Source organism: Neoarius graeffei, chromosome 1 (genome assembly GCF_027579695.1).
Source record: "Neoarius graeffei isolate fNeoGra1 chromosome 1, fNeoGra1.pri, whole genome shotgun sequence".
NCBI lineage: Eukaryota > Metazoa > Chordata > Actinopteri > Siluriformes > Ariidae > Neoarius > Neoarius graeffei.
The window spans coordinates 54680757-54700008 of NC_083569.1; the positions used below are offsets into that span (position 1 = coordinate 54680757).

The 19252-nt window shown below is 41.9% G+C and overlaps 2 protein-coding genes across 2 annotated transcripts in view; one reads left to right on the top strand and one right to left on the bottom strand.

Annotated features, from left to right (window-relative positions):
• trmt44 (tRNA methyltransferase 44 homolog) overlaps positions 1-3629 on the bottom strand; it is a 58383-nt gene extending 54754 nt beyond the window's left edge. Inside the window, exons 1-2 of the mRNA XM_060934843.1 lie at positions 3183-3629; positions 2949-3063 (exon numbers count right to left, since the gene is read on the bottom strand). Coding sequence (XP_060790826.1) covers positions 2949-3063; positions 3183-3513 — 446 coding nt within the window. The 5' untranslated portion in view covers positions 3514-3629. The remainder of the gene's footprint in view (positions 1-2948; positions 3064-3182) is intronic.
• Positions 3630-5842: 2213 nt separating this feature from the next.
• rpl34 (ribosomal protein L34) lies at positions 5843-14426 on the top strand. The gene is made up of 5 exons (XM_060934844.1): positions 5843-5867; positions 6351-6421; positions 8751-8850; positions 11929-12032; positions 14309-14426. Exons 2-5 carry the CDS (start codon positions 6357-6359, stop codon positions 14391-14393), a joined length of 354 nt encoding a protein of 117 aa, XP_060790827.1. The 5' UTR covers positions 5843-5867; positions 6351-6356; the 3' UTR covers positions 14394-14426.
• The last annotated feature ends 4826 nt before the right edge of the window (positions 14427-19252 follow it).

Below are 19252 nucleotides of genomic sequence, written 5' to 3' on the forward strand. Positions count from 1 at the left end.
ACCAGCTGAAGGTCGCGCGGGTCTCTGCTGCAGCGCACGAGCAACGGGACATCACTACCGCACCGGACGGAGCGCTGGGCGGGGGCGGGGCAAAATGACTGGCCGTAGATTCTATCAAAAGTTCGATCTAAATTGACCATGGTTGCAAAATATTGGCCAAAAATACGCAAACACTACAAAATATGAAAGTAAGATGAAAAAGAAACATTCTGTTGCCTTATACTGCAAGACTAAAACAAAATAAAACTGTCAAAACTCACCTTTTCAGTGATAACGTCTGAACAGATCACCCGCGTAACAGAAAGACCGCAAATGGAAGCATGATTGGAGTGGAAAATTCCATTCTACACATGCACATTGTTAATGTGTGTCCTTCCCCGCATACAAATAACACGCTACGGTAAAAAATAGACCACGACTCATTTTATAGCTCAGAAATTCATACAAGACCAACTACCATTGCAACATATTCTGTAAGAAACATATTCTATACCTAACTTTCAGCTTTCGTTTTAAAAAACAAAATCGCAGATTTATAAGTAAATTTTTATATGGCGTAGTGATTTTAAGTTACTACTTTTGGTGAGGTAGTGACCCCGACCCTGAGGCTTTCCGTTTAGATCAAAACACACGAGCGTATTGGTTTTGGGTCTGCGGAAAATGGAGTTACAACGGTGATCAAATATTTTGCATGATGTTTTATTGCGGCTATGATTATTCTGTGAGTGCACCAATCCTTAGGTGTATAAAGTTACACCTTAAAATACAATTAGTGATAACTGTAGACTTTTCAGTGGACTACAACCTTTTTAAGGGAACGCGATGTAGTCAACCATTCATCCCAGATCAAGCCGCCATTTTTCCACAAATTTGCAGAATTTTTTACCAAATTCTGAATATTCACATCAAAGATTTAGTTTTATCTGTATTATTTTTCATCATTTTATTTCAAATTAAAACCAACATCACCATTCAAAACCATATAGTTTATTGACTGAGTATACAGTGCTCAGCGTAAATGAGTACACCCCCTTTGAAAAGTAACATTTTAAACAATATCAACAGTTTAATAACAACAGTTTAAACAATTTTAAACATTGTTGAAGAATGGAAAAAGATTGATGTTGCAAAATATCACCAACTTGTTCATTCCATGCCTAGAAGACTTGGTGCTGTCATTAAAAATCATGGAGGCCATACAAAGTCCTAGATGTAGTAGTTTTTGTTGTGGGGTGTACTCATTTTTGCACCACCCTAATTTGAGTAAAACTGAAAAAAATGTGTAATCTAAGTTATATTATTAACCTTACTTTCACGTTATAAGTTAAACAGATGTTATATTAAACTTTGTCTTGTCAATGTTTTGGAACTTGTTTGTGTTCATTGAGATATTGTTTAAAATGTTACTTTCGGGCAGCATGGTCGCCTCACAGCAAGAAGGTTCCGGGTTCGAACCCAGCGGCCGGCGAGGGCCTTTCTGTGTGGAGTTTGCATGTTCTCCCCGTGTCTGCGTGGGTTTCCTCCGGGTGCTCCGGTTTCCCCCACAGTCCAAAGACATGCAGTTAGGTTGACGTGGGGCGGCCTTGGGCTGAGGTGCCCTTGAGCAAGGTACCTAACTCTCGACTGCTCCCCGGGCGCTGTTAGCATGGCTGCCCACTGCTCTGGGTATGTGTGTGTTCACTGCTTCAGATGGGTTAAATGCAGAGAGGAAATTTCATAAGTGTGTGATGAATAAAGTTGTGCTTTCTTTCTTTTCAAAGGCGTGTACTCATTTACGCTGAGCGCTGTATTTATTGGGGTACCCCCACAGTACCCAGTTTCTGAGACAGACCCTTATATTTTTCTCCCATTCCAGGTATTATATGTTTCTGTTTAGGGCAGCACGGTGGTGTAGTGGTTAGCGCTGTCGCCTCACAGCAAGAGGGTCAAGGTTCGAGCCCCGTGGCCGACGAGGGCCTTTCTGTGCGGAGTTTGCATGTTCTCCCCGTGTCCGCGTGGGTTTCCTCCGGGTGCTCCGGTTTCCCCCACAGTCCAAAGACATGCAGGTTAGGTTAAGTGGTGACTCTAAATTGACCGTAGGTGTGAATGTGAATGGTTGTCTATCGCTACGTTCACACTGCAAGGCTTAATGCTCAATTCCGATTTTTTTGTGAAATCCGATTTTTTTGTGAGGTCGTTCACATTAACAAATATATGCGACTTGTATGTGATCCTCAGTATGAATGAAAAGCAACCTAAAAGTGTTCCGCATACGCATTGCAGGATACGACGATGTCACACACAGTGAGCATGGCCAGTGTTTACGGAAGTAACCTAAAGTTTCCTGTGTATGACAGTAGCCAGCATGGAGTACCTGGCGATGATGCAGTTGTTGTTGCGACGGAGCCAGAACATGCACAATAGCCTGATGTTAAGGAGGAGGTTGAGAAGGAAGAGGGCAAGGGTTTTGGCTCAGGCGTTCTGCGGGGTAGTGACTGCAACCTCCGTTCAAAGCAACATCAAAGCCATGTTGTTGTAACTTTTTTTGAGAGACCTGCCGCCTACTTCAGCGCAGAATAGTGACGTTTGTGGCTTGTTGATGACGTGTAAGTCGGATGAATGCGACCTGGCGGTTCAGACTGAAGTTGCATATGAAAAGAGCGGATAGGAATCGGAATTAGGATCCAAACGGCCTGGGTCGGATTTGAAAAAATCGGATCTGTGTCGTTCATATTGTCAATAAAAGATCGGATACAGGTCACATATGGGCGAAAAAATCGGATTTGAGTCACTTCAGCCTGCAGTGTGAACGTAGTGTATGTGTCAGCCCTGTGATGACCTGGCGACCTTTCGCCCGTAGTCAGCTGGGATAGGCTCCAGCTTGCCTGCGACCCTGTAGAACAGGATAAAGCGGCTACAGATAATGAGATGAGATGTTTCTGTTTAATGTAGACTGAGAAGGCACTGACCAATCATCTGTCTTTTCCTGCAGTTGGATCTTATAAATATTACTTTCCCTCAGAATGACGTGGCCTTCACTGTTTTCCTCAGTTGGCAGAAATGTCACTGTTTGTCCAGTCAGATCTGGAGGAGTGAAGGAGGATTACACAGACATCAGGCAAAACAACAACAACAACAACAACCTAACAAATTAAAACATAAAAATAAACCCAGAGTCAGACAGTTTCAGTCTTGTGTCTTACCTTTCACAATGATCTCCTTGTACAGCGTCACCCCGCTGCTCTGCAGAGCTGCTTTAGGGATGATGCTTCTCCCTCCGACACTCCAGCTCGGTTCGGTTCGGCAACCCGGAGCCGCAGTGCGCGCGTGCAGGAAAGAGAGGATTTCCGGTAAATCCCGGAAACTGATGCCGGAGAAGCTGCAGAGACAGAGCTCGAGCTCCTCACGGCTCACAGCTCTGGGTTCGGCCTCTGTCACTCCACACAGCCGCTTATTCACTACATGAGGCTTCTTTATCCAAACATCAACCGCACACCAGAAGCCTTCAGGTCTGCATTTAACCTCGGGCTTCATCTCACAGAGCAGAGTGGACGCGTAAAATACAAACAAGTCACCTGTCACTTACTGCTACTTCCACCACTTCATGTTTACAGTTATGCTAGCTAGCAGCAACGACGCATTTCAAAGTAAAAGTCTTTGTTCAAATCCAGCCCATAAAGTTTCAGCAGCACAGAAGCAGTAGTGGCGGGCACCCTGACAAAGACTTTTACTTTGAAATGCGTCGTGTCAATTTTCCCCACAGCAACAAGCCCGTGGTGGACAAGCTAACTTGACAGGGGCGGAGCTAGGATTTTTCAAAGGCGGGGTCACACCCTGGACAAGTCGCCAGGTCATCACAGGGCTGACACATAGACACAGACAACCATTCACACTCACATTCACACCTACGCTCAATTTAGAGTCACCAGTTAACCTAACCTGCATGTCTTTGGACTGTGGGGGAAACCGGAGCACCCGGAGGAAACCACACAGAAAGGCCCTCGCCGGCCACTGGGCTCGAACCCGGACCTTCTTGCTGTGAGGCGACAGCGCTACACCACCGTGCCGCCCTGAGTACATTATCTCATCTCATCTCATCATCTCTAGCCGCTTTATCCTGTTCTACAGGGTCGCAGGCAAGCTGGAGCCTATCCCAGCTGACTACGGGCGAAAGGCGGGGTACACCCTGGACAAGTCGCCAGGTCATCACAGGGCTGACACATAGACACAGACAACCATTCACACTCACATTCACACCTACGGTCAATTTAGAGCCACCAGTTAACCTAACCTGCATGTCTTTGGACTGTGGGGGAAACCGGAGCACCTGGAGGAAACTACACAGAAAGCTCCTTGCCGGCCACTGGGCTCGAACCCGGACCTTCTTTCTGTGAGGCAACAGCGCTAACCACTACACCACCATGCCGCCCTGAGTACATTATCTCATCTCATTATCTGTAGCCGCTTTATCCTGTTCTACAGGGTCGCAGGCAAGCTGGAGCCTATCCCAGCTGACTACGGGCGAAAGGCGGGGTACACCCTGGACAAGTCACCAGGTCATCACAGGGCTGACACATAGACACAGACAACCATTCACACTCACATTCACACCTACGGTCAATTTAGAGTCACCAGTTAACCTAACCTGCATGCGAAGGGGTCTATACACACACACATTATATATACACTACCGTTCAAAAGTTTGGGGTCACTTTGAAATGTCCTTATTTTTGAAAGAAAAGCACTGTTCTTTTCAATGAAGATCACTTTAAACTAATCAGAAATCCACTCTATACATTGCTAATGTGCTAAATGACTATTCTAGCTGCAAATGTCTGTTTTTTGGTGCAATATCTCCATAGGTGTATAGAGGCCCATTTCCAGCAACTCTCACTCCAGTGTTCTAATGGTACAATGTGTTTGCTCATTGCCTCAGAAGGCTAATGGATGATTAGAAAACCCTTGTACAATCATGTTAGCACAGCTGAAAACAGTTGAGCTCTTTAGAGAAGCTATAAAACTGACCTTCCTTTGAGCAGATTGAGTTTCTGGAGCATCACATTTGTGGGGTCGATTAAATGCTCAAAATGGCCAGAAAAATGGCTTGACTATATTTTCTATTCATTTTACAACTTATGGTGGGAAATAAAAGTGTGACTTTTCATGGAAAACACAAAATTGTCTGGGTGACCCCAAACTTTTGAACGGTAGTGTATATATATCTCATCTCATTATCTGTAGCCGCTTTATCCTGTTCTACAGGGTTGCAGGCAAGCTGGAGCCTATCCCAGCTGACTACGGGCGAAAGGCGGGGTACACCCTGGACAAGTCGCCAGGTCATCACAGGGCTCTATATATGGGTGGGGGCGGCACAATGGTGTAGTGGTTAGCGCTGTCGCCTCACAGCAAGACGGTCCGGGTTCGAGCCCCGTGGCCGGCGAGGGCCTTTCTGTGTGGAGTTTGCATGTTCTCCCCATGTCCGCGTGGGTTTCCTCCGGGTGCTCCGGTTTCCCCCACAGTCCAAAGACATGCAGGTTAGGTTAACTGGTGACTCTAAATTGAGCGTAGGTGTGAATGAGAGTGTGAATGGTTGTTTGTGTCTATGTGTCAGCCCTGTGATGACCTGGCGACTTGTCCAGGGTGTACCCCGCCTTTCGCCCGTAGTCAGCTGGGATAGGCTCCAGTTTGCCTGCAACCCTGTAGAACAGGATAAAGCGGCTACAGATAATGAGATGAGATGAACTTGCAAATAGTTTGAGAAACTTTGGTGGCCTGGTTTGACTGACTTTTATTTTGACGACACCAAAAAACGCACTATTTCCGGTTGCCAAGGGTTTTCAACTTTCACCCTGTCTCTCTGACTTCCTCTTCCGTTTCGGTGATAGCAGGTATGGCGGATTCCAGCTTTTCGCGAAAGAAATGAAAGGTTTATCGGTTGTAATCTTCAGTTTTAGAGAGTCGTATACAAATAGTTTTAGTGTATATGTGTTATTTACAGTGTAAAGAAGTAATCCTGTATGATATTTGCTCTGTTTTTATGTCGGGAAGTCTTTTATTTGCTTTGCTTAAGTGCTAGCGAAAATGTGAGCTAGTTGGCTAAAACCGGTGTAACTCAAGGCCATTGTTATATAAGTACAGACTCTCTGACTTTATTTATATGCTTGTAAATGATAAAGAACCACACGGTGGTTGTGTAATTCAGTATTAAACAGCTGAAAGTGAAGTATTATATGGTTTACTGACGTTCCACAGAATTCTCACAGGTTATATGCAGCTATGTAGTAACGCTTGTACAGCTGAGATGTGTAAGTTCAGTGTTATTCTTTCAACAAGGTGTTTCTGATAAATGCGCCTGTAATTTTGTTTTCCAGGTCAAGATGGTTCAGCGCCTGACTTACCGCCGTAGACTGTCCTACAACACCACCTCCAACAAGACCAGACTGTGAGTAGGACTCGGTCATTTTCCTTTCACACGCACACTGCTGTGCATGGACACTAGTATCCCAGCACTGGACGTGTTCATGGCCTGCATCCAGCTTAAAGTGCATATCCTGGACCAATTTAGTGGTTTTTTTTTTTTAATATGAAAGAATGTCCCTTTATACACTCGTCCAGAAGGGTAATTTTGCACAAGGCTATCTGTCTACAGCAGAAAAAAATAAAATAAAACACGTCTGGAAAAATCCCAAGGGAGTCTGGAGCCAGATTGATCCAGGTTTGTGACGTCACGTGCGGATCCGCCAGCAGGCTGAGAGACAAACACAGGAACACCTAATTAACCCCGCCGACAGTAGTCGGAGGGGTTATTATTTTTACCTGCGTCAGTCTGTGTGTCTGCAAGATATCTCAAGAACCAATGGATCGATTTGGACCAAATTTTGTACATGTGTTGCCAATCACCCAGGAAGGAAACCATTAAATTTTGGAGGTCAAGGTCATGGCAGAACTTCGAAATTTTCGCCCAATGTATTTTAATAGGGAAAAGGCGGGGTTTGCACTCGTTAGTGTGTCCCTGTCTAGTTTAGGAGTATAGTCTTCCTTATTTCTTACCCTGGCAACAGTTAACTTGTGAATTGCCGATTTTCTTGGCTCTGCTTGGTCCTCGGCTTCGAGGGCCTCAGTGGATGCGGCACTTCACCTTCTGTCAGGGGGAACGAACACGGCTGGCTCCTTTGGTGACGCTGACACGAGTGGAGACGGTGTCACGGTCTGATCGTGCGCTGGTATAAATTTACCATGCGTATGCGCAGACCGATTCATTTTATTTTTTTTTCCCGGTCAACTCCCGGGAAGTCTAAATTTACCATTTCTTGCTGCGATTTTGTACTGAGCATTTCAACACATTTGTGGACTAATAGAACGTGTGGTTTGGATTGAATTTTATTAGTATGTGTAAAAGTTGTTCAAAGCACTTTACATTCTGACTTCGTTCTTTCATATATACTTAAATCAATATTCATGAAGATAAAGTTCATCATTCCTGGCTGCTGGCTGGTCCTGATCAGCCTACTTAGTGCATAAACTGGAACTAAAACATGGGTCATTCATTCATCAAGATAAAGTGAAAATAATTTATTTGTGGATCAAGTATGAACGTAAATCCCATATCATATTGGGCTGGTAAATTCTGACTAGGCCCAATAACAGCAGTCTAATTATACCAAGTTGGTAAATTTGAGAGACTAAATTATTATAATCATGAGGAGTCTTACTTAAACAAATCAGTATTCATTAAGATAAAGTGCTAGGCCCAATTATACCAAGTTGGTAAATTTATACTGTGGTAAGGTTAAACCGTGGCTGCTACAGTTTAAATTTACCTGGTAAATTCAGACCGTGACAACGGTGTTGCTTTGGACATTCTAACAGGTGCAACTGCGTCTTTTTTCTGATCAAGTTGCTTCTTGAAGCCCATTTCCAACTGCAAATGGTTCTCAAAGTCGTCGGGCTTTATGAAGTGAGCCCCTGTGGTCTGTTACATGTTGCCAGTTTTTCCGGGTGCCTCACACGAAGCGCTCCCATTTCTCTCTCATTGTTCGGTCTTTTGGGAAACGATGAGTACTAATCCCATCAAGATTGGTGTTGCTACACCCTCCGATGATGCATCTGTTAACCATTTTAATAATTACGCGATAACGTTGAAGAAATTTGCAGAAAACCACCAGGTCGTTTTCTCATAAACAAACCAGCGCTGACGTAGGATTCAGAAGGAGGCGTCCCGCACGCGACGTTACGAAAATCAACGTTTGCTGGGAAATCCGAAGGCCAAGTTTTTTCAGAGGCGGACCAATTCGCCTCAAATGGCTTGATTTCAACTGAATTTTTCTGGTATTGCGCAAAATGTGACACATATTTGACCAAAGTTTAATATAAAATAGGAGAATTACATTGATCTTGCTCCTAAATATACCCAAGATGTGTCCTTTAAGACAAAACACTGGTCATGTGTCCGGTCTGGATGATGTGACAGAAATATTGTGACCGGAGGACACGTTTCTGAAAGTGCTGTGGGTCATGATCAATGCTCCTTCAACACTAATCCCAAAGCTCTGTTGAATTCCCAATTCAGTGTTTATTAATGACCTCAAATTGTAACAGTTGGTAAAGTAGATGAACGCATTGGGATGTGGTGGAGGAACATAATCAACACAAGGGTGGTGACAGCATCATGCCGCCCCATCATTGTCCTGTAGAGCATGTTAGTTTTGCTGTAGTGAAGTTAGCAGTGATACTGAATTTGATTGACTAACAATGATTTGTTTTGCCACCAGATCCCGGACCCCTGGTAACCGGATCGTGTATCTCTACACCAAGAAACCTGGCAAGGCTCCCAAGTCAGCATGTGGAATCTGCCCCGGTAGACTGCGTGGTGTAAGTCTTGCTTTATATCGAGCTTGTTTGCTCTTCAAACAAGTGATAGCTGTGATGCTTCTAATGGAGTTAAAACGGATATAACCAACAAGAGTTTGTCAAGATGCATACGACAGGCCTTTCAATTACATAATTTGGGCTACACCCTGTATTTCTGAATTTGGGCTTTTTCCGTTGTGATACAGGGTAATTTGGGCTTTTCTGCACGTGTAAAGTGCTGTTTTCCCAGTGCTCTGTGTTTTAAACTTGCTGCTGCTTTCTTAGCTACAAAGTTATGAATAAATAAAGAAATCTATGAATGTTATTTTTACCTTTATTGCAAAATGTCTACAGCATTAATCCCTCTTGATGTACATGACAAAAGTAATTAGAATACATCTCATCTCATTATCTGTAGCCGCTTTATCCTGTTCTACAGGGTCGCAGGCAAGCTGGAGCCTATCCCAGCTGACTACGGGCGAAAGGCGGGGTACACCCTGGACAAGTCGCCAGGTCATCACAGGGCCGACACATAGACACAGACAAGCATTCACACTCACATTCACACCTACGGTCAATTTAGAGTCACCAGTTAACCTAACCTGCATGTCTTTGGACTGTGGGGGAAACCGGAGCACCCGGAGGAAACCCACGCGGACACGGGGAGAACATGCAAACTCCGCACAGAAAGGCCCTCGCTGGCCACGGGGCTCGAACCCGGACCTTCTTGCTGTGAGGCGACAGCGCTAACCACTACACCACCGTGCCGCCCTAATTAGAATGCATTTAGTTAGTATTTAAAAGATGTGTCGGGGCCTCAGGAGAGCCTGGAGGAGAGGAGCCTGGGAATGAAAAAGCAAGTTCTGCACTGTTGCCATCAAAGAGACGAACCTGTAGCAGACCTGTGACACAAAAGGTTTTTCAGTCACATCACAAGAATCAGCAGCGCAATTTACAATATGTAGTCTGGTAAAAGATCTTCGTTTAAATGAAAGGCCAGTGTCTAAGACTATCATCAACAAGCGGCCCAAGCTCCAAGTCACTGATTCCACCCACACTTGCATAACTGTTTGGATTTCAGATGCAAGCTGTATCTTAAATACACAGTTGTGTCCTGAATAGCTCTCTTTTTTTAATTCAGTCTTTTACCTGATTTAAATCATGTGACACGAGGTATCGGAGAGCTATTGCAGTTGAGGTCAGATAATGTGGGATACAGGGCTATTTTGAAGTTTTTAAATGATACAGGAATTATTAGGGGAATTTGGCACAAAGTTGTAAACATTCTGGTTTGCACTCCAGTCCAAAAGGTGGCGGTAATGCACCTAAAGCTGTTTGTCAACCGCCATAAAACAATATAAAAGAAGAAGAAAGATTTACCTAATGTGGAAATCCCGCTCTGGTCATTGGTATGCAAGTCTCACTTCGCCACAAAATCACGTCGTGCCGATCGCCGTTGATGGAGAATTCATGCTCTGTGCGAGGCTTACGGCTAGTTTGCCAAACCCGGAACAACATGGGAATGGTGCGGATTTCGTGTCCGTTACGAGAAATACATGCTAATTTCGGTGTTTTTAAAGAAGCAAGTCAAGACATTGGGTTTTATGCAGCCAAGTTTATTTAATCAACATTTTTTTTTTTTTTTAAACTTTTGGTAGCATATTTTGGGTGCCTACGACGTTATCTGTCGCAGGTTTCATGTAATTGAAAGGCCTGTACGAGCCAAAAAGTTAATCTAATATCGTCACAGTGCAGTATTGTCATGGTTTTCCAAAAGCTCTGTGATCACCTTTTTGCAAGAGGTGAATCTGCTTAATATACATCTCTCCAGTATGTGGAGACGTGCGAGTCCAATAGACTATGTAGTTTAGGACAGGGATTCTCAAAATTTTGCAACCATAGACCCCTGTAACTGTTAAGAATAAATAAATCCACAGACCCCCTTTATTAGTGTATGCATCTTTTACAAACTTAATCCACGTATTCAAACGTATTAGGCAAATTAAACAGGTGCAATAAAATCTGAGCAGTTTATTGGAAACGGCTTATTTCTGAGTTTTCTGAACCTGACATGCAGTTACTACTGGAATCTAATGACATTAGTTCCCGGCCTGCTTGTTGAGTTATTCAGGTTTGGGTTAAACTCGTACAATTCAAGTAGTCAAACAGACTAATGTAGTTACGTCCATAATGGTGAGTTGTGTTAAATGTAACAATTTAGTAATTGTGGAGACTGATCGTGTTTCACGAACCCCGTTTTGAGAACCAGGGGTTTAGACCAAAGTGTAGAACCTTTTGCAAATCTGAAACTTCAGTTTCATGGATTTGGTCATTCTGAGTAAAGGGTCTTGGTAAAAACTAAATTCTGTCTGTTTCTTACACATGAAGACAAAATAGGAAAGCCCTGTGAGTGTCCATTGTTTGATCAGACTTGAAATGGTAGAGTAATGGATGTTCAGCTTTAAATTATACTCCCCGAAAATTAACTTGCGCTCACATAGGAAGTAGGTCCTGTGGTCAAGTTACATTACATGGCAATTAGCAGGTGCTGTTATCCAGAACAACATGCAACAAGTGAAAAGTCAGGTACAAGAAGTGCTGAACTTGTAGACAAGCACTTGTGTTAAATCTCCAGTAAATGCGCTATAGTTAGGGTAACAGGCAAAGATACGTTGCAGTATTCCTAGGAGACAAGAAAGTGAAATACACGGATGAGATTGCCCCAAAGAAAAGCATTTATGAATATATTGTAAATCAGTGCTCCTGTTTGAGGTGATCTAATTGTACTTCATTTTGAAAGTAATGGATTTTGAACCATTTTAATTTAATAAGCTGTAAAAAAGCTTTCATTGCTTGAATTGCTCAAAACCCCTCCAAAAAATGGCACTTACCAAATGATTCAGGAAGGTGGCAGCCATTATTAGGGTATCACTTGTGACAAAAAGACAGAGATGGTTGTCGTCTTTGTATCTTCTCCCTTATTCACCACTAAGTAATATAATTACATGCCTGCTGTTCTAGTTACTGTTCATAGTTGTTTGTTGATGAGTAAATTCCATGTTCAGACCTCCCAAGTGCTGAATTGATTGTTTTGAACAGATCCGTGCAGTGAGACCTCAGGTTCTGATGAGGCTCTCAAAGACCAAGAAGCATGTGAGCAGAGCTTATGGTGGTTCCATGTGTGCTAAATGTGTGCGTGACAGGTAAGGGCATTAAAATGTTATGTTGGTTTGAGTAACTAAAGTCATGCCTTTTCTTGTCAGTGCATTGTTTTTCCTCTGGTTGTCTTAGCTTAGTGTGTCAACTCTAGACTACTCCAGGACAAACAGTTCATTATGAAATTGCTTTCTTTGTATTACTCATGCACACACTGATATCAAGTGTGGGTGGGATGGGATCATGAATGGCATAATGTAGCAGGAATATATACAGCAGGCTGCTTCACTTCTTATGAGCTTCATTGGGTGTTAAGCATACACGGGAGAGTTTGAAGGCATGGCTGGAAGCATCCTATTATTTACTGATGTGCAGAAAGGTAATTGGGGCAGACTAACCCTGAAGTTATACCAGATGTGCGCGTCTCTTCCGTATATGCAACTGCATGCTTTAAATTTTTTTTGTCACTCATATTGAAGGGTATATCCATGTCAGTGAAGCAACTATAGATTACGATCATAGCTTTGTATATTATAATTTTAAGCAAGTTTAAAATCTAAATGGATGACTTGTTTGATTTTACTGGATTCCAGTTTGAAGAAGCGCAAATGCATGATACGTTTTATGCATCTCTAATGCTGGCATGGGTTGAAAGGCTTGTTAAATATGGCTGCATACGTGCATCAGAAATTGCTTCAGAAATGTCCAGTGTGAATTTGCCATAAGAATTGAGTGTTTCAGGCCTTTGCACTTTCTGAGAATTGGAAATCTGGTAGTGCCAACTCCATTTATTTATATTTATTTTTTGAGTTACAAATGCCGGTTGCATGGGACTTTTTTTTTTGTAAATGTATTACTTTGAGAGTTGCATTATTTGCTATTAGAAAAGAACACATGGGAAATTTCCAGTTTGGCCATTAATGTTACTGTTTTTACTGCAAAACAGGACTATTTTGGCCAGTAGGGCTGTAACAATATGCGTATCGAAATCGCCATACGCAGAGCCACAATCCGTATCGCGATACAAGAAGGCAGAATCGCGGTACACCCTTTCAAACTTCTCCTCAGCCCAAAAACAGAGGTGCTTCCAAACTTCAATTTATGAATACTTTTTATTTAAATTACATTTTAAACTTACTTAAATTACTTTTTTATATCTATTAGTAAGTCGTTTTTTTCGCCGACCTGCGACAATCTTCTGCGAGTCACGCAACGTCCACACTCGCCACTGGCAGAGCATTCATTTCTTTTAAGCGGTCGCCATTCTGGTTGCGATGCGGGGAGCGAATCTGTAAACAAGCAGCTCATTGGCTGGCTAGGTGTGCCACAAGCCAATCACAATCACTTGACCGGAAAGGCATGCAGTGTTGCCAGATTGGGCAGGTTTAGTGCTTTTTGGCTGGTTTTGAACATATTTTGGGGTGGAAAACGTTAGCAATATCTGGCAACACTGAAGGCATGTCTGCTTGGGCGGAAGCCTTCTGCGGCAGTTACATTTTGACACGCGAGCAACGTTTCACTATAAAAATTTTGTAATTTCCATCTGTTTTCCACGATCACAGAAAATCATTGGCCCTATGAGAGTGAGACAGTGAGAGAGCCCCCCCCCCCCCCCAAAAAAAAAACTTAATGGATTTACACGATTTGGAAAAATGACTTTTTCAGAACCGAAAAAAACAGAGCTTCCGGCTCAACAGTATTATTTTGAGAAATAAAACAGTCTTTGGATATACATTTGTTCATTTTTGCATACATATTACTCATTCTCTGCAGTGGTCTGAATTATTTGTTATTAAGTAGTTAATGTAAGTAAATGTTAAGTCAAATTTACTACTTTAAAAACACATTTAAAAAAAATTGTGGGTGTATCGAATCGTGGGTCAAAAATCGCGATACGAATCGAATCGTGAGTTGGGTGTATCGTTACAGCCCTATTGGCCAGGCTACCTAATTTTTATTGGGCAGTATTAGAATATGTATGATTTGGATCCACCAGAACATTAGTGGTCATCTGAGTGCACATGTGCATATTAGCGATCTTGATGACTAACCTTACAGTACATATGCACTGCAGTTTTGTATCCTGATTTTGATCCAAGCAGGCTATTGGTGGCATCCATCAGGTCCATTATGCGTACAAAGGATACAGTGCTTGAAGTTTGTTTCTCTGTTGATAAATGGGGAAATAAGTGATGCATTTTTAACTTGTTGTTCCTACTGGTATAAAATTAGGCACAATATAGAAATGTCTTACTTTTTTATAATTTATTTACAGTGCATCTACACGTTTTGAAGCTAATTGACATGTTTTTGTCTTTTCCAGAATTAAGCGTGCTTTCCTTATTGAGGAGCAGAAGATCGTTGTCAAAGTACTCAAGGCACAGGCACAGAGTCAGAAATCGAAGTAAATGAGTGTGCTAAAATAAATGTTTCCGAACACATTTCTGTGTCCTGTTATACTTTATCAAATGTGGAGTTTGATGCTTTTTGTTCATAGTACCCTCAAGTACACCGCAGGTAATTATAAAGCTAATGGAGTTTTTGTGGACGTTCCACATTTGTTAAATGTAACTATAAATGGATTAAAAGGATGTCATTCTTTAATAAAAATGTAATTGTGGTAAGCTGCTATACTATGAGGGAGAGGATGCTTCAGGAGATGCTTTTATCTGAAAATATTCAACTTTGATGTAGTGAATTGTCAAGATTCTATAGTCAATGCAAAACAAAATCAGTTGTCATGGTGAGCAGTAAAAAACTCGGTGGTAGACAAAATGTAACCAACGTTCTCAGGGTTATAGAAGGACATGAAACATTTATATATACTGTATAGTAAGGATAGGCTGGTGGCTGATGGTCATCACGATATTGAGCTCAGCATCATGAATCCGACACCGTTAATTTAGGTGCAAACAAAAATTATTTTTAAATCTACCTGGTTTACATCTGCCTCGGGAAATCGGGGGTAGGTCTTTATTCATATCGCAAAACTGAGGAGTTAAATTTACCTACAGAGCGAACACTTGTCTGCTACACATTTAATGTTGTGCAATGTCCACAAAACATGTTATAGCAGCTGTATGTATTCCCTCGTGACCTGTCCTAAACAACTAATGGTTATATTATTAATCCTTTTTCAACTTGCCCCACCATGCACATTTAACTGAGAATATTTCATGTTTTAAGAAAAATGTTTTTATTTTATCCTGACGCCCTGTGGCCAGCTGGCCTGTCAGTTGCCAGCCTCTTATGAGGTGGTCTGCATTTATCAGGAGCATGCTATCTACTGCCAGCTTGCAAGGCCTGTTGCAACTTCCCAAACAACCATTCACACCTATGGGCAATTTGGACTAGCCAATTAACTTGTTTGAATTGTGGAGGGAAATGGAGCACCCAGAGGAGACCCATGCAGATATAAAGAGAACATGCAAACCCTACATAGAAAGGTCCATGTTGGCTGCTGGGCTTGAACCCAAGACCTTCTTGCTGTGAAGCAAGAGCGCTGCACCACTGTGCTGCCAGAAAAATATAATCAATGAATTATTAATGTTGTAATGACTAGAGAAAACTCTTGCTGATTTATTGTCACATTCTGACTGTTACAGTCCTAATTTTCTGAATTCCATATGATGCAGCCCTAGCTTGGGCTAATTACCTGGCAACTTCCATGGCTTCAAATAATTAATTCCTTTTTTCTGATTAGGTAATAGCCGTGGAAGACAATGTTACCATAAATAATGAAATGGGTTGTTTCTGATCGCACCTTTATTTGGGGGGGAAACCCGAGCATAATTTGTAGGCTAAAACACAGAAATTCCATTTTACATTCAAGAGTTCAATTAACACAATTTAAACAGTCAAGATTTTATTGTGGGGAAAAAAAGCAAAAGGATATATAGTGGATCTTACAGGTGGAAGTAATCCATAAAGTTGATTACATCCCCCCCCCCCCTTTTGTTTTGTCATCATCCATAACGATGTTTCACTGTAGATGTCATATGCCAGTTCAGTAGACATCACACAACAATAATATATAGAAATTAGTTAAGCAATTAGTTATATAGGAGATATGAAGTTTATCTTTGAGTGGTGAACATATTCATGACTGAAAATATTTTCAATACAAGAATGTTGGCTGGCTTCATATCTTCTCGCCACCGTGTAATATTCTTTTTATTATATAGACACATCCACAAAAAATACGCAAGTTAATCAAAAGAATTTTAATTTTGAACAGGTTCGCCATTTTGACGACACGCATCAAGTCAGCGGGAAAACACTGGGAGTAACGTCATCAGAGTGAAATATCGGAAATTATACATATTGGCTACTTTTTCCATGGAATAAAACATGCATTCTATTCCCTTCTAGTGGGTTTTATTCATTTGGCTTGATAGCATGCAATATTGTTAACATATCACTTATCCTATCTGATAGACCACTCAATGCCAGCCAATATTATTTAATTATTATATATACAGGCCACTTTTTCCATAGAATAAAAACATGGATTCTATTCCCTTTTAGTGGGTTTATTGATAGCATGCAATATTATCATATCGCTAATCCTCCATGTATTACACCACTCTCCCCAATGGAGAATGAGCATGCAATATTGCATGTTGTCAAGACAACATGACACCATACGTCGGAGACGTAAAACTAATGCGTTAGTGAGCGACAGTGACAATTTGTAAACAAACATGGCTGCCAGGTTTGCTTTGTTAAAAATGGAAGATTTTGAGAGAAGTTTGGCTGCCAGGTCACTCTGTTGTGTGTTGATGTTGATTTTAAAAGTAACAAAGTAAATTACACAGGGAAAAATAATAATAATATTCGTCTTGACTGCGCTAGCATTGGCCTTCGCTAACACTACACCGGCTGAAAGGTAACCAGACTGCTGTGCTAACAGCACAGAATCACAGGTAAGCTACTGCTACACTAGCTGGAAGGTAACCGGACTGCCACGCTAACAGCACTAAGTCGCGAGTAAGCTAGCGATGGCCTTCGAGAATACGGATGTGAAAAGAGTGTATAATAATAATATTTTTCAACAGGAGAAGATAAATTTCATATCTTCAAGTCAACGTGTGATTCTTATTATATTGACACATTCACAAACAAAAAGTACCCAAATTTATCAAAACTATTCATCGATTTCTTCACAAGTGACATATAGAGATTTATGTCACAGTTTTGGATGTCTATGTCCCGGATGTAGCTCATATGAAAAATACGAGTAGTGTATTTCCCAGTAAACACTTGCCTCCAAATAATATATAGTTCAATGCAATCTAAAGGCATCTCAAGGATTTTTTTTCTTTAAATTTCATGAAACTGTTTAACAATCAAATTCAGCATGTCCCAAAAGCAGTTGCAGGAGTACACTTAAATGTTCACGAGTTTCCAGACACCCAGGATTGGCATCTAACCTCATGTACGTGGAACATTCACATTTTTGAAGACATATAGAGTGTAGTTTATATGTACAGTGGTGCTTGAAAGTTTGCGAACCCTTTAGAATTTTCTATATTTCTGCATAAATATGACCTAAAACAACATCAGATTTTCACACAAGTCCTAAAAGTAGATAAAGAGAACCCAGTTAAACAAATGAGACAAAAATATTATACTTGGTCATTTAGTTATTGAGGAAAATGATCCAAAATTACATATCTGTGAGTGGCAAAAGTATGTGAACCTCTAGGATTAGCAGTTAATTTGAAGGTGAAATTAGAGTCAGGTGTTTTCAATCAATGGGATGACAATCAGGTGTGAGTGGGCACCCTGTTTTATTTAAAGAACAGGGATCTATCAAAGTCTGATCTTCACAACACGTTTGTGGAAGCATATCATGGCATAAACAAAGGAGATTTCTGAGGGCCTCAGAAAAAGCGTTGTTGATGCTCATCAGGCTGGAAAAGGTTACAAAACCATCTCTAAAGAGTTTGGATCCACAATCAGACAGATTATGTACAAATGGAGGAAATTCAAGACCATTGTTACCCTCCCCAGGAGTGGTCGACCAACAAAGATCACTCCAAGAGCAAGGCATGTAATAGTCGGCGAGGTCACAAAGGACCCCAGGGTAACGTCTAAGCAACTGAAGGCCTGTCTCACATTGGCTAATGTTCATGAGTCTACCATCAGGAGAACACTGAACAACAATGGTGTGCATGGCAGGGTTGCAAGGAGAAAGCCACTGCTCTCCAAAAAGAACATTGCTGCTCGTCTGCAGTTTGCTAAAGATCACGTGGAAAAGCCAGAAGGCTATTGGAAAAATGTTTTGTGGACGGATGAGACCAAAATAGAACTTTTTGGTTTAAATGAGAAGCATTATGCTTGGAGAAAGGAAAACACTGCATTCCAGGATAAGAACCTTATCCCATCTGTGAAACATGGTGGTGGTAGTATCATGGTTTGGGCCTGTTTTGCTGCATCTGGGCCAGGAAGGCTTGCCATCATTGATGGAACAATGAATTCTGAAGGAAAATGTCAGGACATCTGTCCATGAACTGAATCTCAAGAGAAGGTGGGTCATGCAGCAAGACAACGACCCTAAGTACACAAGTTGTTCTACCAAAGAATAGTTAAAGAAGAAAGTTAATGTTTTGGAATGGCCAAGTCAAAGTCCTGACCTTAATCCAATGGAAATGTTGTGGAAGGACCTGAAGTGAGCAGTTCATGTGAGGAAACCCACCAACGTCCCAGAGTTGAAGCTGTTCTGTATGGAGGAATGGGCTAAAATTCCTCCAAGCCGGTGTGCAGGACTCATCAACAGTTACCGGAAACGTTTAGTTGCAGTTATTGCTGCACAAGGGGGTCACACCAGATACTGAAAGCAAAGGTTCACATACTTTTGCCACTCATAGATATGTAATATTGGATCATTTTCCTCAATAAATACATGACCAAGGGGGCGGCACGGTGGTGTAGTGGTTAGCACTGTTGCCTCACAGCAAAAAGGTCCTGGGTTTGAGCCCAGTGGCCGACGAGGGCCTTTCTGTGTGGAGTTTGCATGTTCTCCCTATGTCTGTGTAGGTTTCGTCCAAAGGCATGCAGGTGAGGTTAGGTTAATTGGTGGCTCTAAATTGTGTGTGTGAATGGTTGTTTTTCTTCATGTGTCAGCCCTGTGATGACCTAGCGACTTGTCCAGGGTGTACCCCGCCTCTCGCCCATAGTCAGCTGGGATAGGCTCTAACTTGCCTGCGACCTGTAGGACTGGATAAGCGGCTACAGATAATGGCTGCATGGATGGATAAATGAC

Excerpts from the sequence above, each read along its gene's own strand:
- rpl34 (XM_060934844.1), top strand. The coding sequence starts at position 6,357 with ATGGTTCAGCGCCTGACTTACCGCCGTAGACTGTCCTACAACACCACC. Across the intron at positions 8,851-11,928 it reads GCCCCGGTAGACTGCGTGGT|ATCCGTGCAGTGAGACCTCA; the intron begins GTAAGTCTTGCT and ends TGTTTTGAACAG. Across the intron at positions 12,033-14,308 it reads GCTAAATGTGTGCGTGACAG|AATTAAGCGTGCTTTCCTTA; the intron begins GTAAGGGCATTA and ends TGTCTTTTCCAG.